This window comes from Dermacentor silvarum, chromosome 1 (assembly GCF_013339745.2).
Source record: "Dermacentor silvarum isolate Dsil-2018 chromosome 1, BIME_Dsil_1.4, whole genome shotgun sequence".
NCBI lineage: Eukaryota > Metazoa > Arthropoda > Arachnida > Ixodida > Ixodidae > Dermacentor > Dermacentor silvarum.
The window spans coordinates 389,085,215-389,109,404 of record NC_051154.1 but is presented as its reverse complement, the minus strand read 5'-3'; the positions used below and the strand labels follow the sequence as shown (position 1 = coordinate 389,109,404).

The 24,190-nt window shown below is 47.0% G+C and overlaps 1 protein-coding gene across 1 annotated transcript in view; it reads right to left on the bottom strand.

Annotated features, from left to right (window-relative positions):
• LOC125942469 (uncharacterized) overlaps nucleotides 1-24,190 on the bottom strand; it is a 55,479-nt gene that overhangs the window by 9,055 nt on the left and 22,234 nt on the right. The window contains exons 3-5 of the mRNA XM_049660660.1: nucleotides 12,727-12,862; nucleotides 10,859-11,059; nucleotides 9,321-9,559 (exon numbers count right to left, since the gene is read on the bottom strand). Coding sequence (XP_049516617.1) covers nucleotides 9,321-9,559; nucleotides 10,859-11,059; nucleotides 12,727-12,862 — 576 coding nt within the window. The remainder of the gene's footprint in view (nucleotides 1-9,320; nucleotides 9,560-10,858; nucleotides 11,060-12,726; nucleotides 12,863-24,190) is intronic.

Below are 24,190 nucleotides of genomic sequence, written 5' to 3'. Positions count from 1 at the left end.
TGGACCTGTTATGCCATATGCGCTGAGTTTAGTGAAGAGAATGTTGTGATTAAGGGAATCGAATGCTTTCGAGTAATAGATAAAGACAGATCCTACGAATCTGCCCCCATCAATTTCCGCTTTGATCTTGTCAGTGAGGGTGAATAAAGCTAGGTTAGTGGAATATCCAGCACGGAAACCAAACTGTCTCGGTGTTAATAGTTGTAACTTGTCTAAGTAGTTAGATAGGCGCTGTGCTATTAGGTTTTCTACTGCTTTACTGAAACACGGCAAGATGGATATAGGCCTGTAATTTGCTAGTAAGGTGACGTCTCCTTTTTTGTGCATAGGAATTATTTTTGATCTTTTCAAGTCACTAGGAAAAACGGCAGTTTTAAAGAATAAATTGACAACGTGACTGAAAGCCTCACATATGCTGTCAACAATTTCCTTGATATGATACGAGCATATTGAATCTAAACCAGGACTACAATTTTTAAGATTCATAATTGTTGCACGAACTTCACTGGGTGTAGTTGGGAAGAGATAAAACGATTGTTGTGACAAGCGCGACATGTGAATGTCTTTACCGAAGTGGATATCAGGCACAGTAGCAAAAAAGTTGCTGAATGAGCGTGCAATATCTTCAGGATTTGTGAGTATGCAGTTTTTTTTCTTGAATTTTCGTTATTCTATTCCTAGTGGGATTCTTATTCAGAAATGCATTAAGTACCTGCCATTGCTTTCAAGAATCGTTCCCGGTTCCCGATTGACTGCCCGGGAATCGTTCCCGGGCAGCCAATCCTATCGTCAAGCCACCTAGCCAAGCGACATTAAAAGTCAACATGGCCGCTCGAGCCGGCGGGTGGTTGCAGTTCGCAACTCATGATGCGGGAACGGTCCCCGATTTTCGACGTAACTGCAGTGTTACCAATTCATTTGGTCCTATGGGAGCTATGCCGGGACCGGCCGAAAACGACGTAACAGCCAGGAAAACGCAGCACCGGGAAACGTAACAGCGGGGTTCTGCTGTATATCTTCGTTGGATCCGATATTCGTTATAAGTGCATTAACTTTAAATTATGTATGCACATTTTGTCTTAGCATTACAGCATGTAACCTCGCTACAATAATGTCTTTTTGCGTTGTGGGCACTTCTAATAAATAAATAACTAAATACTCCGGCAAGAGTGATGTGTCTGATTGGCCAGATAAGGGTCCCCGGTCAAATTTGATAGCCCAGTGGTGGCTTGCCATGCCAATACATAAAAACGTTAAAATTTCCGAACTGAACACGGACGAAAAAGGCACACATACAATCACACACAGGCCTTATTCGTCCGTGTACAGTTCGCACGCTTAGGGTTCGTATAAATTACCAACTTACCCAAACTTCCACTCTGGCCAATACATAGCATATGAGCTAAAGTACCAACTCGGACTTCGCACAGTGGTTAATACACAACTGTGCGACGGGTTCAATCGCACAAGTTGACTATAGGTACACTGCTAGTACATTGATAGGTACATGTACAATGCTAAATTACAAGCTCGAACTTTGCGCAATAATTAATGCACGACAGCGCAATCAATGCAATAACATGAGATTGGCTTCTTGCATTCCCTACTGCGGGCCAGCCAAGCCACTGGTTTAAGTGCACATGCAAATTCAGAATTGGTCACTGCATAGCTGCTTTTGTCAAGAAGTTGGCGTTTGAGCTACCACAATACCTATCTTCAGCTACACGCGATCAAATACAGTATACCCTCATTATAACGAAGTGAATGCGACAGAAAAAAATCATCGACGATTAAGATACTCCCAAATGCAAAATTTGAGCGTAGCTCTATACGTGTTTTCATTTCGCGTGCGAATATTTTGTATTGTGATTATATAGGTACACGTTTTTAACGCGAAAGCGTTTCTTGGCTAGGTTGGCGAAATCGTGCACACGGCTGGCGTCCGCAAAAGCCGTACCCGCAAGCACGTGCCCTCTCCCACCGGAATCGAAGCCGGCGCCAACACCTTCCGCAGTAATACTCAACGCGCGCTCCACTCCGCCGCCGCGCCGTAGGAGAGGGGAATCCCTGCAGCAAAAAGGTGAAGCATCGACTCGAAGGGGGAAGGAAGGCGGATTGGAGTACCTAGTCGGCGCGGTCTACATGCGGTAACCGACATAGCATCTACAAAAGCAGGCTTATAGCGCGTGAAAAGACAAGGACGAAGGAACACATGACACACACAGGCGCTATACACACGTCATCCTTCGTCCTTGTCTTTTCACGCACCAACAAACCCAAATCACTGCATTACAGTACAAAAGGAGCGCGCCCTCGCCCGCAGTCTCAGTTTGCCTTCGGCTTCCGTGGAGGTATAATGTCGCAGCAGCATGGATAGTGTTTATTAGGAAGAGAAAGGCCGTGAGCATCGCAGCTGGCGCGGACGATCTGTCTCGTGTGGCGCATTGCAAACTGAGCGAAGTGTGGCGCCACCGCCTCGCGAATCAGAAGAGGCAGCGCGTGGGAGCCGCGTGGGCGCGATTCACCGTAGCATCTATGCAGATCATGCAGCGCTTTGTTTCTATATAGACGACGCGCGCTATTCTGGCACCATATCGTAGCCATCGTCGCCGCACAGCCCGTCTTGCGCGGCACTACTCCTTTGTTCGCACGCCTTCGTTCCACCAACGGAAAGAGCGGCCCTTTGTCGAGGGCAAATCGTGCCACCAGTGTCAGCGGCGCCTACCACCAAGGGAGCGTCACATCGAGCAAGCCTTACTCGTAGCCGCTCGCCATCGCCCCTTGCAGGAGCAGTGATCCCCGTCACACACGCTGGTACCATAGAGAAAGAAATTCAACAAGAGGGGACACTCAACGAAAATTGGCAACAGGAAACACGTCACGCTATAGTATTGATACTGAACGTTAGCTGCCGCGAGCATCGAAAACAAGAAAGTGAAATTAAGTTAACAGACATTGTTTGTTTTTCCATTGTTTGCCGCGAAAACTAAAACGTTTTGCGTATAAACGAACTTAAACTTTGCGACTTAATTTTCGTGCGGTACCTAGCCACAGGCCAATGACGTGCCAGATGCATGCATCATCCACCAGACACTTCAGCGAAGCGAGCGAGGACGGCGGCGCGCGCGTTTGAGCGCTCGCCCGCGGCGACCCGTCTGTCTCCTTTTTTCTTTAATTGTACCCTGGTTTCATGCGCTCCCGGCGTATTCTTGCGTTTCTTCTGCACTGGGACGAGACACCACTGCACTATTGGACTACGGCAAGGTGAGAAATTTTGTTTCACACTCTACGACGCAATTAGGCTTACGGCACGGGACCGAGACTTAAGACGCAGTTAGCGAAAAACAGCTCGTCCTTCTTGGCGCAGTTAATTTGAGTTAATGAATCGTGCTGGGACATGTTTCCGACGCTTCCTGTGGGAATATTTTAACTTATTAGGGTTCTGTTGAGGCACACTGGCCGCGCAGCGCGCTGTGACGCAGTTAGCGATAAGCAGCTCGGCCGTGGTGACAAAGTTAGTTTGGCTCATAATGAATCTTAGAGGGACAAGTCTATGATGTTTTTTTCGGCCTGCAACAACATATACCTTCATTCGGTACTCACGCCTGTCGAAAACGCGATGGGCGATTGCCAAGAGTGATAACATGGGAGTGTGTTGCTGGCGCCGGCAGAACGCGCAAAAGATAACGCCGAGTAACATATCAGAAACTTGTAATTCGAAAATCCCGTCTCTAAAGGACTGAAAACAGGCTTTGCACCTACGGGTCTTGAGTTCGAGTAGAAGGCATTCTGCGAACGTCTAGCATGGTCCGGCTGGGAGCCTCTGTTGCTTCCATCTGTGTATGTAGCGCACGATCGCGTCGCCCGAGGCCAAGTTTTGGAAACGCGAAGTCGCCCGTGTATTTGTGCTGCTGAAGTGCAAGAAATAATGCCCGAAAAGGAGGGAATTCTCGCAAATCAGATGTTTTCATATATTATGGTATTGTTTGGGATGAGTCGGGTACTTTCTATGCCATGTATTTAAAAGCGAATTGCTTTTGTTTGTTGTGCCGCCCATTCACGCTTTCGCACGTTTCGCCTCTACACGCAGTATTCCTATATCTAAATACAAAATTACACATGCTTGTAACATGCTGTTATATTATTGTCAATGTAACATGCTTGTAATTTACTTTTTTTCAGCTGATGCCGTCCGGTGGTGCTTCATGCGGGAACTACTGCTTACCTGGGGTCACAACGTTCGATGAACGCACAAAAAGGGCGGAACGAGCTTTTATATAGAGCAACATGAATATTTCCTCATTTCACGAGGAGTCTTGCATCTACTTTGTGAAATTGCACGTGGCACAGATTCGATGGGACTTAACAAGATCGTTCGCACTCATTTTTACCAAAAAACAAACCGATTCCGCACGAAGACCGTGCGCGGTCGGGCACACAAAAATTTAAAAAAAAGGGGGGGGGGGGAGCATCCGGCGTGCTAGCTAGCGTTCAAAATGCGCGCGCCCGAAACCGAAAACGGAAGTGATTGATGCCAACCGCCCGGTGCGCTGCCCTCAATTCGGCCACGGGGCTCTATCGAAGTGACCGCTCTTGTTGAATTCCTTTCTCTGTGCTGGTACCGTGGACTGACCTCAGCAACGGACGCCTCGGACGAGGGTAGCCCTGTCCACCTCCCACAACTGAGATGCCGTGGCCGCCGGCAACTCAGCGCATGCGCAGGCCTTCTCACCCCCGCTCCTGCCTCATGCTCTCATTATTGTAGTCTCATCTTCAACTTTCCTCCGCGCGCGCACTTCTACATCTGCCGCTGCGCTCCGCGTTCGCTTTCATATTTCGCTGCGCTCGTTCGCTCGGTTACGAGGCATTGCAACGCCGACGCTCAGAGCAGGAACGGGCGCCTAAGAGCTGCGTTCTAAAACGTTCAGGCATCAAGCTGCCCTTTCTGTAGCTGAAACAACAAGGCATGACAAAGCTAAATTTTCACCAAACTCGCACATAAGAACACCATCATAAACGAAATACCCTTTAACGTCTGACTACACATTTCTCAAACCTTCAAGTGCATACGTGTATTTGATTACTTGAAATGAAATGGCAGTACAGTTAAACTTGTTTTGGTACTGCGACAATATAGGTTTGCCATACGAGTAGTAGTAACATGTGGACAGGTCAAGGGGAATATAAACAGTCGTACATCAACTAATTTCTCAGATAGCTAAAATCCAAACAGGCTCAATGATACAATCATCTTAGACACTGGCACTTGTCCCATACATGCAATGCATAGACCCTTTCTTCCACACTTTAGCAGCACTGCATTCATAGCCACAGAACATATCCAGTGCTCATTTTGGCAACAACAACAAAAAAAAAAAACCTTTTGCCCCAAGTTGACTACAACAGGCACATTCTTTGTCAACAGTATACAGGCTACATTGCCTGCGACTGCCAGGCTGCCTAGAGGCTGTTTAATGGCGTTCCTGTGGTATGCGATAAGTTTCAATGCCTTTGGAAATGAAAGTGTCAGGAGCGCCAGTGGAACGGCACCTTGCAGCTGAACGCCATAATATGCAGAAGGCATGGAGTAGCCTGTATACCTTTGACAAAGACTGTACAAGCTCATGATATACATATAATGCCATATAAGAAACTCGCTTCATGCGTCGAGAGTCATGTACCTAGCCTTCTTGGGCATTTGTGAGCAAACTTTATCATACGTTTTAACTGCCTAGCGACACTGGCGCGTGTAAACACTAAAAGGGTCTGTGGATCGACTCCACTCTAAAGAGCCTTACAGACCACAGTTTGAATTTCAGACTCCGCTTGCACAATTTTGTGCAGTACCTATCTTAAGGATAAAGTGCGATGCTGTTTGCTTTGATTGTTTTCATATCATTTCCAGCACCTTATTGGTTTCTATGATACCGATAACCAAGCACCGTTTGTGCGCTGCTTAACGGAGCACACTCAACACAGATTTGGAGGCAGCTTGCATTCAGAGTTTGTTCCTTAACCTTTCACGAGTGATGGGAAGCCTACTTCACACCTGCTATAAGAGTGCCGCAAGGCCGTGGGAAGCATTATTACCACCACAGGAATGTGTCACCATCTTAGGGAATTTGTCAAACTTAATTTTTAAAATAAATTTGATAATGTCCGTAAGATGGTGACACATTCCAAATTTAAAAAGAAATGCACTGCTGCCCTCTGTTGCCGTAAATATGAACCTCTACAGCGTCTCCCACGCTTTAAGATGACTTCAGAAATGTTGTCTGCTTCATTGTTTAACCGAGTTGCAGCTTCAGAAAGTGCGTACAAGCTCTGAAATAATTTTCTTAGCAAAAAACAATCGTAGTTGCTTAGAAGTGACTGCAAGTTGGTCTTGCTGTGAACAAAGTACAATCTTGTTGATACGATCCCGTTATGTACGCTTTCCTAACGCCAACGTTCGTGATCGGAAACAAAAAAAATGACCCAATACAGTTACGCTTCATTTTTACCTTTCATACGCTTCTGGAAAACAATCTTTTGGCAGAACCGTACAGTACATCGACAAACTGCTATCGCAAGATACGTTTTCCCGCTGCTAGATCCCATGCAAAAAAAAAAAAAAAAAAGGCGTGAGGCGCGCGCAATCGAGAAGAGTAGCCGCCCGCCGCAGCAGCTTCCTCACAATACTCTCTCTTCGGTCTCATGTGAAAAAGCCGGCGTGCACTCAGTTTCCTATTTTGGCACCAGCGAATCTCCTCCCGGGTCGTCGCACGCCGAATTTCCAGCTATCGTTGCTAACCCTCTTGTAATAGTCATCTTATCTTTTTCACAGCGCGTGAGGCGTAATGCCGTTGGAAGCGTACTGCTTCCAATGCTCAAATTCGCTGTCATTCCCTGCTGCAGCAAGCGTGATGCGAGAGTCATGCTTCGCTCTGGTGGCATCGTAGCCATCGTATTCCGGCGTTGCTCACCAGCTCGATTTCATTTCAGTTTCCCGTCGCTAGCAATAGGAAAACGACAATGTGCGTCTCGGGTCGCTCGGGCCCCACCAGCTCGGCACGCCTGAGCCGTCTCAAGCTGCAACTTCAGCTGTGGATTCGTGCAAAGCTTTGAATTGTGTACTATATGTGAACTACAGTTGAGTCTGCGAAATCTTTTAGTGACTTGGAATTGTACGTCTTCCCAGTTAGTATTATTTTTCTTACATTTTTTTCCAAAACATACCAACGGGGTTCTACTTATATGCCGGCACTGCAGCATGAAGGCAGCAGAGAAACGGATGCAGTACATATGCCAGGGCTGGGCTAGGCTACATTTTAATGCGATTAGCATCCTTAAGGTATTTGACGGACTTTCCGGGGGCTCACTCTATCTATCTATGTCTCTGTTTTCCTTCCAACCTTGGCCAATGGGGTCCAGTAGGTAGCAGCTGTGTTCGAAACCAACCAACCTTGGGTCACTGGGTATGTGGCACCATGTATTGTGCCGTTATTCAACGAACCTGTTTGATGCCGACATGGGCCACTGGAGATGCGCTTCTAGGTACAAGGCGCTGGGCAAATGTCACCCTTCAATGAATCTCTTTGATGCAGACCTTGAGCACCGAGTGGTCTGTGCTGCTCCTTCAATCAACCACCTCACAAATACCAACTTGTGTAACCAGGTATGTGCCACAGTATATTTGCTCTACTATGACAGAAATAATGCTTTAATTTCTCCGATGCTCTGCGCAATCGAACCCGTACCATACAGTGGCACCGCTAGATGGTGCCGCGTGTGCAGCAAGACGCGCTGGAGAGGAGCCGGCTGCATACGTGTTTCGGCGTTAGCAATGCGGTGTGTCGCTACACAGGGTTCTTCACGTTACTTGGGCCAAACATTAAAAATATGTAACTGCTACGTAGCTGGACAGAACCAAGGTAATGTTGTATGCCGTCGCTTGGGGACCCATAATTTTTTGCGTTACGCCCATTTAGATAATTATTTTAAATATTTATTCACCTTCTCAATTATTATAATTAAATGAACGGCGTCAATGAGAAAATTGTAGAGCGACATGAAAAACTCTCGGTACAGCTTACTGGTGCTCAATACGTGCTACATAAGTGTTCTTCCGAGTGTTAAAGCCCGCGAATACATGCAAAATTGCCGCGCGACTGGCCACTCGAGGCACTTCGATTCGATTGATCAGTCAGCGGCTATACATTGACATTACTTTGCCTGTGATTAGCAAGGCCGGACATCAAAACGGCTGAAAGCAGTTTCTCTGGAAAAATTTCTAAAGGTCTTTCAATTATTTTAAGGGCATGATAACTTAAAATATACACTATGAACAAAAGGAGTTTGTTCAATGTGTCGTGTTTTTAACAATGAGCAAACTTCTTAATTGTAAACAAATTAGGTTTAAGTGAAGAACGCTTAGCAAGCAAATCACCACTAGCCACCGCAAAGCTGGTACATTATGTTTGGATTGATTTTATACCCCAGACCAACGAGCAAATTTAGTGGCACTTCAAGCGAGTGCACTTCACCTCGCTGAGTGTCACTTGGGAGGCGTGGTGCAAGACGACGAAACGAAGTGTCATTCACAGTTGATGACAATGACGCTCTATGAAGCCATAGGACTTCGTATTGTTCTCATCACTTTTGAGTTTTCGAAATGGTTACTGTTTTACTACGAAAAAAATGCTTATTTAGAAGCACCCTCGGAATCAAAAATGGATACTGTATTATACTTTCATTAACACATCCATTCGTTTTGAGCCTATACAAGCAAAGGACATATCCGAAATCCAGAGGGTCAAAATAACGCTGGACAGTTGGACGTGCCGAAAATGAGCATTTTTGGCTTCACTGATGTCATAAAGACACTCATAACATTTGAAATCACGAAAAATTGATCTTCTTAAAATCAGTTCCGACTCTGTAGTGAGCCTTTATTTAAGAGTATTTATTCTTGAAGCACCACTGTCGCAGCTACACACTTGAGCGCAATCAAGCGAATTCTTCAAACAAGCTCGCTGGCAGGGGCACTCCACAGCAAGTGTTGCTAAACCTTTCCATCTGACAGCCTGGGAACGACACAAACCGCGAAGTTCGCTCACTCGAAGTGTCACTAAATGTGCCCGTCTGACTGGGGTATTACTTTTGGTTTACGCTAATGTTGTGGCGAGAACGCTCAGCTTTGTTGAAAATTGAAATTCATGGATATTTAAGCACCTAACTTTAAGGATTCTCAAAGCATTAAAACGATGTTCAGATAGTGCAAGGTCTACTACAAACCCAGCTTCAATGTCAGCAACACCATGGGTCCAATAAATACTCACCTGAATTTTAGCAACACATCCACCAGCCACGGTGTGCTGGCCTGAAAATTCGGCGGTGACAGTCTCAAATTCGTTGGGTACGCGCCCACCAATGCTTGAGTGAAGCTGTTGAATTCGGTAACGCCGTTTTTTTTCTGTCATATTTACCAATAAAAGAATAACATTCTGCGGCACTCCCAGAGAAATTGTACCAAGATCGATTCTTGATTGCTGAAGAAAGCCCACTGGAAGCAGCAGGCCTGCATCAGAAATGCAAAAGAAAAAGCAGAAAGTCATGTACTACAATTAGGGGTGGGCGAATATTTAAAGTTTTGAATACACATCAAATAGTATTACACACTAATTGTTCATATTCATAGTATTTCAAAAGGAACTATATTTAGTATTTTCAAATACTTGAAACTAACCAAATATTTCGCAACTGACTGTTAAGTCCTGTTACTACCCTCCATCTACTAAACAGGTTATTGGAAATTATCAGAAGTGAAACGACGACATAAGTTTTCCAAGGAATGCAGAAACAAAATGGATAATGTAAGTTTTCCTTTCAGTTTCACGGCAGGACCCTACATGACAACCTGTTAGTTTTTCTTGAAGTGTGTCATTTAGTGTTTTTGGCAGTTCAGTAAAGCGTAATTCTTATTTTTTATGCTACAACTAGAGATGGTTTCCTTGCAACTGGCCCTTTGGCGTATTTACGGCACACCAGTCCTTCAGCAGCTTTTGTTTTTTCTTTTACAACAACTTCGGATGTTTTTTCAGCAACCCTCTTATAGAGTTTTTTAAAAGCTACCTTCCGTACAGTAGCCATAAATTCTGGGAAAGATTAAATGGAACCATGCTTTAAACATGTTGAGGGGCTATTCATGCAGTTTAAATGAAAATTAGTAATCTTGTGGATAAAACCTAATTTTGACCTGTTGGTAAGCTGTCTTTTTTACTTGTCAATACAGGTGTGGTAGCGGATTCTGAAGAAATAAATGTTCGTGCTGTAAATATGTATATGTATGAGTCTGCAATTCACTATTCGATATTCAATACTTACTATTTGCATGCGTAAAATTTGCTGTTCGCTTATTGCTAATTACAGTGTAATCATTTTGTTTTAGCTTGTCCCATATTTGAGCGAACTGGCAAAAAATTAGGTTCCCGAAGTTCACTAATGGGGCTGTTGGGGCGTGTTGGTGAGACAACACGGCCAAACAGCCACAAAGTGCGCTCGTGTGTCTCCTGTCTTCTTTCACTTTCCTCGTCTGGTTGTGCGCCTAAAGATTTTAGTCATGTTCCTGAAGTGTTATAGAACTTGTGTTGATTGAACACCAGCAAAACCCGCTGCTGATGCCCACAAAATATCCTGCCTCAGCTCTATAAAACATTCCATACTATAGGGTGGCTTTTGTTATCATTCACGAAGTTTTTAAAATCACCGATGACATGCAGCACAATTCTATTTCTTGAGCTAGATTACTCTCAGATGCCGACATTATTATCTGTAACCATTCTGGCAGTGCCAGAAGCAGTACAAAGGCTTCCAGTACCTTTTGGTTCTGGCCATGACAGTGAGTCTGAGGACGCTGCGCTGCTTGAACGGGCTTGGATGCTGCCAGCTGTGTTGGAGAACTGGCTTGCCTGGTTCTTGGGAGTGCTTCTCAAAGAACAAAACCGCTCCCTGGCCAGTAATTGACTCTCGTTCACCGTGTCCTCATCTCTTTGGGAAACGTTGAGCTCTTGTCTACATTCTGGGCAAATTAATTTCATGCAAATTGATAATGGTAATAGGAATGTGTACACTCTTCCAACTGCACCTTTTTTAACCTTCAGCTGTATTTATTGCTTGCGCACAAAATTTTAGTTCTTAATATGACTCCATTGGGGCCAAAATTTGGAAGCACATGCCCAAGGTTTCATAGGATGCAAGTTTCATTGTAATATATAGCCATTTTGGTCACGCGAAACATATTCGGTGCAAATGACGAAAGGGGAGGAAATGGATGCCCCAGTTCAGGTAACGAAAGACACAACCTAGACGCACTGATATGGTCCATCACAATGAAGTGTATCCTTTACGGATGCTATACCTGCACAATCCCGTAATTGGTCTTGTGAATTATGAAGCCCAAAATGGCACCTTAGTGTCATAATTGCACCACGTACTGTAGCCCCGAAAAACATTGAGTTGAGAAGGCCAGGAGTATGAGACAGGAAATCAAATTTTTCGATAAGTATCATCATCATCATCAGCCTATATTTATGTCCACTGCAGGACGAGGGCCTCTCCCGGCGATCTCCAATTGCCCCTGTCTTGCGCTAGCGTATTCCAACTTGCGCCTGCGAATTTCCTAACCTCATCATCCCACCTGACTTTCTGCCGTCCTCGACTGCGCTTCCCTTCTCTTGGTATCTATTCCGTAACCCTAATGGTCCACCGGTTATCCATCCTACGCATTACATGGCCTGCCCAGCTCCATTTCTTCCGCTTAATGTCAACTAGAATATCGTCTACCCCCGTTTGTTCTCTGATCCACACCGCTCTCTTCCTGTCTCTTAACGGTACTCCTAAGATTTTTCGTTTCATCGCTCTTTGTGCGGTCCTTTACTTGTTCTCGAGCTTCTTTGTTAACCTCCAAGTTTCTGCCCCATATGTTAGCACCGGTAGAATGCAATGGTTGTACACTTTTCTTTTCGACGACAGTGGTAAGCTCCCAGTCAGGATTTGGCAATGCCTGCCGTATGCACTCCAACCCAATTTTATTCTTCTGTAAATTTCTTTCTCATGATCAGGGTCCCCTGTGAGTAATTGACCTAGATAAACATATTCCTTTACAGACTCTAGAGGCTGACTGGCGATCCTGAATTCTTGTTCCCTTGCCAGGCTATTGAACATTATCTTTGTCTTCTGCATATACATCTTCAACCCAATTCTTGCACTTTCGCGATGAAGGTCCTCAATCATTTGTTGTAATTCCTCTCCATTGTTGCTCAATAGGACAATGTCATCTGCAAACCGAAGGTCGCTGAGGTATTCGCCGTCGATCCTCACTCCTAATCCTTCCCAGTATAGTTGAGATTAAAACTTAATTTTAAATACTAAAGTGAAAATTAAAAATATTTGAGCATGCTCGCAATAAAGCAAGCCCCAACCTTGCACAAGAAACTCATTTACCCACCTTTCTTGGGGGCACAGAAGATACTCAAATATGATATTGCGAGAATAAAGACATATCGAAAAATAGGAGATGAGACTCCATATTTTGCAATAATTTTATCCAGTTAGCTTTATAATTAAGGAAAGTGGGTAGACACTCTACCATCCAAGCTACTGGGCAGGCCAGAAGTCGGCAATGCAAAGTCGAGCGCTTATAGCTTGGGAACGTGATTATCACAATGAACAGTAAAATGTACTTACCTTGATTCCGTTCACTGTGGGTGGACTTCCTCATTCCAAGCTGTTGCTCGACGAGGTCTTGTATAGACAATTGATCAGATGATGATGCCGACTCCTTTTCGTGCTCTTCGAGGCCAGGAGGTGCTCGGGAGAATCCCTGCGTCGCAAAACCCGAAAAAGCCTCAAGCATCACAACCAACCCACAACAAAATCTTCTGCCCAAAAAATGTTTGCACGCCATTTTGTATAATCTCAGCATGGTCCCAGTTAAACTTCAATGCAGGGCTAAGCAACAACAATCAATCCAGATGTTCAAAATCAGTCACGCAATATTATACATGCAGTACTCCCATTGATTCTACCCCTTGCAGGACCGCAAGATTTCGTTGAATTATTCGAAAGGCTCAATTACCATAAGGCAGCAAATGAACGAATTCAAGTGTTTTTCCTTGCTTCAAGTTGGCTGTAATGTCTTTTTCTTCTCGCACTTAAAGCGCGCCTCAACCAGAGCGCCGACATGTTTAAATGTTGCTTCAGAGTGATATGACCAGAAGCAAGCTGGAACGAATGGCTTCACAGGCAGGAGTGTCAGCCGATTAAAGGGGCCCTGAACATTTGAAGTTGAATTGGACTGTTTCAGAAATACTTTGCCTCATAAATTATGTCAATGCATTCAGAAAAAGCGGAGTAATTGGCAATCAAACAACCCGTTTGCGGTGCTTCCGCTCCTTTTTCAATGCCTTGCACTGTGAAGGCTACGGCGGAGTGGGGCATGCCCACAACACTACGCCTACTGAACGTCACTGTGGCACGCAGTTGAAATTTAATTTGGATGTTCCCATAGACACCACTACTTCCGATTTTGGAGCCTACGATACGCCAAACGCGGTTGGCCTCAGTGAGCCGCAGTGCGCTCAGCCAGCGGACTCGTCGCGGCACCCCGCGGCGGCCGCTGAATCTACACTACGTAGCAGACAGCAGGAGCGTGCGTATGCGCAGGGTGCAATAAAAACGGTTTCAGGGGCGGATCCAGGTTTTAACGCGACAGCATTAAGGGACCCGTGTCGCAGAAAATCCTGCGTTCGTGGCGGAGAAAATCATCCCGAACCACCCCAACCGCGCAGCCCTCGGCGTGGCGCAAGGTGTTAGCGAACAAAAATTGAATGTGTCGCAGTGAAATCCGTCATAAAAATGATAAAGTATGACTTAACCACAATCTACAGACATGGTGGCATCCCTATTGCAAAACCCAGTATCCAGTGCCCAGTGCCATGCCTGATTATGGGCCCAGTGTCGCGCGCTGGATACTGGGACGCTGGCAAGGCGCGGCATACTGGGAGGCGCTGGGCGCGGGGTACTGGTGCGAAATGCAGCTCTAGAGCGAGAAATACGTGGTGCCTGGCTACCTTATATATTTTTTCGAGTACAGAAAGAAACAGAGAACGTTGTAATGCAATAAAAAAAAGAAGAAAAAAAGTGAAAGACAAAAGAGTTTGCTAGGATTCGAACCTCGGCCCTACAGATCCCAAGCCCAGTGTCTTACCACTACGCCACACGAATCCACGGTTACCTCGTCATATTTTGCCATGTCAACGCGCAGACACATTTGTAGCTTTGAGCAGACGTCTCGCACAGACATGGAAGATGCGATATCGCCTTCAACTAAAACTTACGCCTCTATCAGAACGAAAAAGTTGTCCGTATTGCATAGTATGCCTGGAAGTGCTGCAACACCGATTTGCTTTTGCGATTGGTATATTAACAACGAAAAAAGCCTTAAAGAACCGCCGACCCGGAATGTTGTACGGGCCGTTACGGCCAATTTTTACAGCCGTTTCTTATTCTTCGCGCAACGGTAATGCAAGATTTCCATAGCTCGACAATGCTTTTCAATCGACACGTATGTTTAGGCACATATCTCCGTAAGAGAAACGGTCGGTTAAAGCGGCTGACAGCATTCGGCGACAGCACATATAGGTATGTTTATAACGTCATATCGGCGCTCATCGCTTGTTATGCTGACACTGTACACACTAAAGAATGGTCTGTTTAAAAACACCGATGGGAAAGGTGAACTACACAGTGATTTATCCTCGTTAGACTTGTTGATTCCTCAGCCCAGACGGGCCGATAGAGTGTAGACGAACTCGGCTGGTACGGTAGGCTTAACCTTCGGTTAAAGCGAACGATCTCAGTGTGGTTACCGGGCGGATGCAAAAATGTTTGTATTTGAGATTCAGAACCTTTTAACTACTATTTTTAGTACAGCAGGGAAAGTGGAAGCGCACGAATCATCGCAGCTTTGTTGTCGGTGCGATAATATCAATCAGCGGCAGGCTTTCTGAGGTCCGTTCGAACGCGGCTGAACGGCTGCTCGGTTTCTTGTCGACTGTACAACACTGCGACCACTCGCAGTCATTGATTGCATACAAACTACTAGAAAACGAGGCGTTATCTGCGTTTGCGTAATTTCGTTCACGAATACACCTATCTGCACAGTCAAAAGGAAAATGTACAAAGCGAAAGTGATCTCAAGTGTAGCATATATGCATGGGCTAGCATCACACACCTTTATTCCAAGCTGCAGCACCGCCGACACGAAATAGACATTTATGATCCCAACTTATAGCGCCATATTTAGGACAGGAGTCTGTTTTTTGACAGGAGATGATCATAAAATTGTATCAAGCATTTAATATTCAACAGCGCCTATACTCCGGCAGTGCGGCACAAACGAAACCAGCGCAGTCCCCAGTACGAGCCAGCGAACTCCAGCGCGTGTACAGCGCACACCAGTGCGCCCCAGCGTCATAGCAGTGAAACCAGCGTCTAGCCTAGTGTGACCCAGCACTTCTCCAGCGATCTCACCAGTGTCGCAGTGACTCCCAGTGACTCCCAGCGTGCGCCAGCGTCCCCAGTGCTACCCAGTGTCAAAAAACGCGCTGGTTTCACACTGGAGGCACTGGAAGACGCTGGTTTTTGCAATAGGGATCGGACTCTAATTTGAATGTACGAGCAAACGCAATTCTGTTACGAGGAAACTCAAACACAAACCCCTTTTCCAGCATTTCTACCATACCAACAGCGGCGCCCTCGGGTAGGCTATTTGCGAAAATCTTATCCAGATGGCGCTCGCATCCTCGGCAGGTGAAATTGGGACATGCCCTGCCTCATGCGTTTTGGACACGCGCGCGCGTCCGGGCAATAGCAAACAATTAATAAAGTAATAAAAAAGGTGCTACAGCCTTCACATTTTAATATAAGACTTCTATTTTTCCGGGAAAAACGTCTCACCAGCAATGCATTTCTGTTGAAAGGTGAAGCCTACTTTAAGGGGAGCGGTGTAAGCTTGGGCTTTATAGGCTGGATTTACGACCGTCTGTGTTGCAGAGAAGCCTACTCAAAGAAAAATGCGATGCGAACGGGGCCCGATAACGCTATCGCGTTCCACTCGTAAAGGCGATAGCTTAAGCGTCCTCCAATTTTTTTCATGGGGCGGGGGTCAGCATCTGTCCATGATAATGATGATTATAGTAGTCTTTTTTATTTACCAAAATTCACCATCTCTGTTCACGATCATAAACCCGCCTCTTCTACGGCTAGTGCAACACCTGTAGCGAAGCAAGGTATCGGTTTCTCCGAACTTATAAGAAAAGGATGTTGCCCAACACAGCCATGTGCTTGGTGGCTGTACGTGCCTGATAATATATCTAAGTGTGTATTGTTTATGATAATAAAATTTGGGATGGTATGTTGCAAATTCGTTATAGGGGAGTAAGCACGGGTCCGTCTTTGGAATTCTGTTGGTACACCTTGATCTCCTTAAAAATTAAGCTTCTTTGTGTTCGGCTGAGACACCTTCGTTTGATTTGGAGGACTAACGCTTCCGCTCCAACGCGCCAACCACTACGCTGGTTGTTTAAGATATGCGAATCACCGCGTATGAAGACTCATGACGCCACCTACAAGAAAAACAATGTGGTGTAGTAGCCGAAAGCGCGAGCCAGCGTCTTTTGCTTCATGCTTTGTTTCCCACGGGACTTGATCCTTTTACACAAGCCGCGCATGTGCTCCTGTTTCTTTAAGTTTCGTTTAGTACTCGATGCCATCCTAGGACCGCGCGCTGGCGTTGACCGCTGACGTCACGCTCCCCAACTGCGCAGCTGCGGCTCGAGGGTTCGCCCGCTTCGCGTGAATGCCCACTCCGACAAACAGATCGGGTGGCTTTGAGCCTCCTATGCGTATGGTACGACAATAAAACAGGGCGAAGTTTTAATGCAAAACTTGTAGCGTACGAACGGAATTGTGCTTGCACTGGATGTTGTCAACGTGTAACTGTGATCACAATGAGCGTTACAGTTATTAATTTTGCCTATGCGTAGTTCTTAGTTAATTTCTTAGTTGTTATTACTTATATATGAACACTTCAGCAAGAGATCTTTTTCATTAAGCAGGTTGCATGGTCATGGAACCAGCTTATTGTGAAACTGAAAGCTGCATACTCCTGCCGAAGAACAGATGAGTTGTAAGAGTGCGGGGAGGGCTACTCCTTTGAATAAGTCGGACACAATGTGCAACTCTTAAAAATAAAAAAGTGCACAGCTTAACAGTTTAATATTTTATTATGGTTTTTCAAAAGAATGAAATCAACACGAAAAAAAACAACGTATCACAAAAATACTGCTGCATTTGTGCAATGTTTGCTGTATGACAATCCTTGAGTTCCCTGATAATCCACGCAGGGTAACATCGAGAGGTGATTAGTGGACCTGGCTTTGTTTATAGTTATTTGACAAAGGCTCGTTTCACATTTGAGGTACCGACTGGGTAGTTCTTTCTGTTTTGCAGAAACGCACGATACAATTTATACATAACACATAGATTGCCTAACAACATGGTATGAAGTTCTTGGTGTAAATCTGGCTAGAACTAGCGTGACGCAAAAAAAAAAAAAATCATGAGCCATTCCACTCTGTGAAGGTAGATAACGGGTGAAGGTGTTTAGCGCAAGGTACAGAGGCCTCCCCATTACTACGACAGAAGAGAAGGGAAATTCAAAATGGAGAACGGTAACTTGTCTTTCTGTTTGGTTTTATATAAATTCGCGGGGACTTAGAAAAGAAAAAAGCTAAATCAAAGAGCGTAGTTATACTTCTTTTTTTTGGGGGGGGGGGTACGCATATTTACCTTTGCTGGCTTCAGTGCCTTGAAAGGAACGCTTGGATCCACAGGAGAAAACAATTCGGGGGATGCTCAGAACTTTCTACGAATGTGAAGGCGAAAGCTTAGTTGGACCCACGGAGCAAGAAACCTTTAGGAGTGGAAACTCCGCCAGTTGCGGCGACCAGATAATGTCACAAGCCCGCGGAGCCACTATCAGGCTGGCGGCACCTGGCGGCCGAGAAAGAAATTACCGCCGTCTTGGTTGCCAAGGCAACCGTGTGTTTCTCTCGTTCGCGGCCAAGCGCGTTGCGCCCGTTCGGCCTAAAACCCCTCAATAAACAAAAGTAGCGCCATGTTTTGAAGATCGCCGCTTTCCTCCTCTCCTCCCCGGTCTCTCGGCGCTCGGCCCTCCGATTGGCCGAATGCTGTCACGTGCTCTCGCGCGCTTTTTTTCTTGCTTGTTTTTTGCTCCCGCCGCCATCGCGGTGCGACCATTGCGAGCGGTGTATGGAGGCACCCCGCATCGCGTCTCCTTTATGCTTTTAAGGGGTAGTGTTCGCGATGCCGGGTTGCTCATGATTCGGGTGCAGAACACGCGAAACAGACGGCAAGCGACTCTTCCGGATTCCATCAGCGAAGCGAGACGCGGCGCAGAGGAAAGTCTGGCTTCAAAGAATCAGCCGGGCTGATTTCAACCCAACACAATGGTCCCGGCTGTGTAAGGTAAGCGAGCGATTCTTCAATGATCCCTAATCTCACATGCCGCCACTTGCTGTGTGAGGCTTCGTTAGTTTTTCTCCCTCCTAAGTGCCGCATTGTTCGCGCTGCATGTTCGCGCTGCATTTACAACTTTCGTGGCCGGATTTCATCATGTCTTCAAACGTACGTGGTTTATGTTGACTCGGTTATACAATACATGGCGTTGTGTTTGTGTGGCCTGAATGTATGCGAACGGCATGTTTTGAGTGTATCGCAGTTAGAGCACTGCACGGGCCCGCCCGAGCCCGATCAAAACATTTATTGCGACACCCGGGCCCGGCCCGGACCCGGAAATAATCTACGTTACCCGACCGGCCCGGCCCACCACCCCTTTACCTTAAGCCCGAACCCGGCCCGAGCCCGACTCGAAACCGGCCCGAGACCAAAAAATACATGTTTTTCAGTGTTGAGAAGCCCGAGAATAACTCGCAGACAGCCCGAGCCCGGCCCGGGCCCGCGTCAAAAAACCTGAGCCCGGCCCGGGCCCGGGTCAAAAAGCACACACCGTGCCCGAACCCGGCCCGAGAAAAAACTCCTCTACCCGGCCCGGCCCACGGGCTGGGCCGGGCCCGGGCTTTCGGGTAAGCCCGAGCCCGTGCAGTGCTCTAATCGTAGTACGTTACGAAGCGGTGACGGTACGTAGGGAAAAATGGGCGCTTACATGCGGAAAGATGAAATTATTAGGGCTATTTAGTTAGGGCGACTTTGCACCTTCGGCAAAAACTCTACTCGGTGGTCGACGAAGATGAATGTTCTTGTCGCTAAAACTTGTCGCTATCGTCCTAGATGCTCGAGGACCGATAACTATCTCGAAAATGGCAGAAAGTGCTGCGCGTGAAAAGTGTGCTCAGTATCCTAGTCGTGTATCGCGTAGCAGAACAAGAGATAAGGACCTGTGCTGGCGGCGAGCTGAAAAAGGAAAACGGTATACAAGACTTCCCGGCGATATGTAGCAGAACAAGAGATAAGTACCTGTGCTGGCGGCGAGCTGAAAAAGGAAAACCGTATACAAGACTTCCCGGCGATATTAACTTGTGCCGGGAATGTTGTGTTACGCCTTATACTTGAAGGAGCGAGGTTTAAATTTACGGTGACCTTGTTTTCTGATTTCACGTTTGAGCAGGATAACTTCACGGATGATCAATTTGAGCCAGTGATTCTGCAGAGCTGTGGCTCTCTGGCTATCAGCTCTCTGCGATGTCGCATTAGCAGGTGCGAGGAGATTGATTAAACACGAGAGTCAGCTAGACGAGAGTCACGACAATCAGGCTAGAGGCCCGCCGTGCACGTTAGCCGCTGGCCAACGAGGGACTGGAGCTACTGAAAGGCGGAGATGACGGCGCTAGGTCAACCAACGCCGAAGTCGCGCGTGGCATGGCTCAGTTAAAGCCCGACTTAGAGGCTTTAGGCTCACTGTCTCACCGCTAATAGTACAGCCATCTAAGCTTAACGGCATTTATGCGTCCTGTCGTTGTTTCGGCAGCCAGTCATAATATAACGCGAAAAATTCCGATCAAAATACGAGTTCAAGAGCGCGAGCGACACGTAGCCACAGCGTTTCATTCGGAGAACGTCTGCTAGTTCAGCACCGCATAGGGCGAGCCACGGTCGACAGAAGAGAGAGTGAACGCCGGCGCAGGTGGAGGAGAGAGGAGATGGCGCTACTTTTCCTCATTGAGGGGTTTTAGTTCGGCCGCGCGCCTCACAACTTCTACTGAGGTCACTCACGCATCCCACCTGCATCCCATCTTAGGCTAGCAATTTCCGAACAAGGGTATACATTGCACGTATCAGCGCTGTTAGTATTACGGCCCTCGAACAGACACCGACAAGAACAGTTGCTGTTTGACTTAAAGGCCTACAAAAAATGTCACAGTTTCGCCCTAAGGGCGAAGCAATGAATGCGATAGCAACACAGCAATGTCATACGAAGTAAGGTGAGCGGCTTTGGTAACAATATGAATTGTAGTAAACATGAGCTGATTAAGTAAGCAGGTGTGCTGCGGCGTAAGTAGACCGACATGAAGAGAGACTCGATGACCACGAGAAGGCGCGTGTGAAACGGTGGTGTTGATGAGAAGCGCTTCCCGTGGGCAGCGCGCGTGCGAAGGGACACACCTGTAGCGCTGCACTGCCGATCCGGGCAGCATTACATGTGTAGCGTGCGTTGGAAAATGTGACCCGACTATTACTAACTGAATGAACAAGCGTGGTGTGAGCGCGCACAAACAAACATGAAGAGATCACACTGAATGACTGCAGACAACGACTGTCAAAACGCTGGCAGCAAGCATACGCCGCTGCGGGCGAAGGTACGTGCGGTCTATCGCTTCAACAGGAACTGAGCCGCGAATGCACGGCTCATAAAGGTCAGAGCCGTGTGGAGATAAGAGACGGTGCGGCGAGCGACGAGCGCGGTTGTTGGCAGAAGAAAAGTGCCCCCCCCCCCCTCCGCTTCCTCCGGCGCTGGCTTCCCGCTTCCTTGCTTGCGCGCGGGAGAGATAAGAGACCGTGCGGCCGAGCGACGAGCGCGGTTGTTGGCACAGTAGAAGTGCCCCCCCCCCCCCCCCCCCCCGCTCCCTCCGGCGCTGGCTTCCCGCTTCGTTGCTTGCGCGTGGGGGATTGAGTGCGTTCGCTCTCCGTGATAGCGTGCGTCCCAGCACGCTTGCGCTCGGGCATACGGCGCGCGGTGAAGATTTTATCTATACGGAACCTCACGGCGACGGCGACGGCGACGGCTACGGCGACGGTGACGCCGACGGCAGAAATCCGGTTGAAGTGTCCATATAATTGCTATCGCAATAAAACAACGCTACGGCGTGCACGCTGAAGCGAACGCCGAACGCCTGTGTCGTCTGCTTTGGGCGGGAGACACGGGCGCCGCCGAAGAGAACGCGCCCGAGCAGCACCACCGGGCTGCTGCTCTTTTTTTCGCTGCTGTTTGCATGACGTGCCGCAAGGCGCCGCCACTGCATGCGTCCACGTCGGCGCATACTAATGTGACGTTATCTGGTCGCACGCGAGCGCCCGCGCTGACGGGAGTTTCTACTCCTAAATAATCTTCCTCCGTGGTTGGACCCATAACGATGTGGAATAAAGCTCTGAGCCCACGCCGCGGCGTTACAGTGGCTACTGTAGTAAGGAAAAATACAGGGACCTTATACTGTAGCGGCGTATACAAGGCGCGCGATTCCACTGCGAGCGTACTGCCGCCAAGGTAAATACACCTGGTAGCGAAGCTTCCATAGAAGCCCATACGTTCAAAACATGGCGGCTCAGCGGCGGTTCATAGCGCTTAGCGCCATCTGTGTGAGGAGGGAACACTTCCGGCGGAAGAAAAAATAATTTGGCGTCATATCCGTTAAAAACGGAAGTGACGTCAATCTGTTCTCATAGGCGCGAAACTTGTTTTCGGAGGCCTGCCATTAGAGCAGTATATTCAAATGCCCCGCCATTAGTCTTGATGGGCGTTCCGAGCTTTCAGCGCGGAAAGCGACGCAGGAATAGGTCAGCCGTACTAGTGTAGAAATCGCATCGCTGCACCGAACATACTTTCTTTGGAGGCCGACGAACGCTTTGGGCGTAGATTGCGTGGAATGCTCGTGCTTTCGTCGGTCGCCAAGCACGTCGGCCAGCGCTGTCGCACGAAAACAACTAAAGTAAACAAGTATCTGACGATCGCAATACCACTTTTCACTGCAAAGGGTAAAAAACAATACAACTACCCGGGTCACCTAATTCAGACAAACATCGACATGCAAAACAACACAACATGTGAGGGGGGCGTATTGTAACAGGTGAACTTTACGAGCGCGCCTTTCCACGCACTCCAAGAGTTGCATGGCATTGCAAGTGATAGCGGCGTCAACGCCCGCCGCTATCGATGGGCGCTCTCACGGTGGGTGCTGAAAAAAGGTATTTATTGATAATGATCAAGTAAAATAGAGTTGTATCTTCTTTTCTCGCCATGCGTACATAAAATGGATAAGGAATTCTATTTTCGTTGAATGAATCTAACTGCGTCTCGCTTTAATTAAAAAACGCTTTTTTTCTTTCCCAGTGTTTGTTCCCTCCAAACATAGTCGCGCTTCAATCTCTGCTCCCATAACCACCCTTGCTGATGTCGATGACAATTGGTTCTGAACCGCTTGTCGCCCGAAGCTTCGCGACCTATGTGGATCGACCTTGCTGCCGCCTAGAGTATACTAGAATATGGTCGAGTGGGACGAGCGGCTGGGGCGGCGCATGCTTTGCAGTAGAGTGTACTAGATAATGGTCGAGTGGGCCGAACGGCGCTCTCCCGCTGAGGCGCCGCGTGTGGAAAAATTTTGCGAGGGCGCTGCGAGCGAACTGGATTGGGGCGGAGACGCGCTCCGCGGCATATTCAACGCACTTTCGCTGCGGGCGCCGAGGCCGATTGCGCATAGTACGCTCTTAAAATAGTGCTTTATTTCAACTGCAAATTTATGTTTACACCATCTTGCCAAACATATATATTTGAGGCATGGATTATACAACGCGTCGTCTTCAGTTTTGCTGTCGTTGTCAAGCGCGTCGTCTGCTAGCGAGCGCGCGTTCGCTACGCGGACGCTGGCGGCGCCCAGTTTTTCTCGCAGAACGTCTGTGTAGTACATTTGTTTTTATGTTTTAGTTGCTTTGGTGCGCTCATGACTCTTGACGGCGGGTACCAAAGGTAGTTTCAGTCAAGTGAACCATTGTTTTTAACACTGTCTTCTAAAAGTGAATGGTATCTCCGCACCATGAAAGCTACATAAAAAAATTTTATTATTGATATCGTGTCATTTTACGCGCGCTTCTGGTCGGTGGATATTGATCAGGAACAATAATCGAAGAAAACAATATTAAAGTGAAATAAACCAGGTTTATTAGCTGCGTGGCGCGAAGAATGACCGATGTATTTCTACGTAATTAAATGAAAGGGTACATTGAGAATGGTACAAATGGTACAGTGAGAACTCCCGACCGTGCACGTTTGCATACGAAACACACGTATTAGTGAATACTGCACATAAAACTCTCATTCGCAGAAATAATATTCATAGCAGGCAATTAAAACTCTCTCTCTCTCTCTCTCTCTCTCTCTCTCTCTCTATATATATATATATATATATATATATATATATATATATATGAAAGTGTTATTGATATGTTGTACGACGCCGAACAGTCGTTTCCGTACGAATGTAACGCATAACCGCAATATTGCAGTCTCAAAGGTGAGAGACCGATGCAAGTGCGGACTGTTATTCCGAATGATTGTGCTGCCGGAGAGTTGTGGCTGTTGCGCAGAGGCGCAGTTCCTGAGAAAATTAACGCAGGGGTGTTAATAAGTCCGGCTAATAAGCTGCTAATAAGCCCTGCTAATAAGTGTAATAAGCTGTCATTCAATATAAATGCCCCGTTTTGGGGCAGCCTGTAAATCTGCTAGCTTGATTCAGGCAAGGAAAACTTTTTTTTTGACAGTCTCACCATCTTTGCAACCCATTAAAACTGGGTGCCCCATGTGGTACCACACTTATCTTCTTGAACGAACGCAGCATAT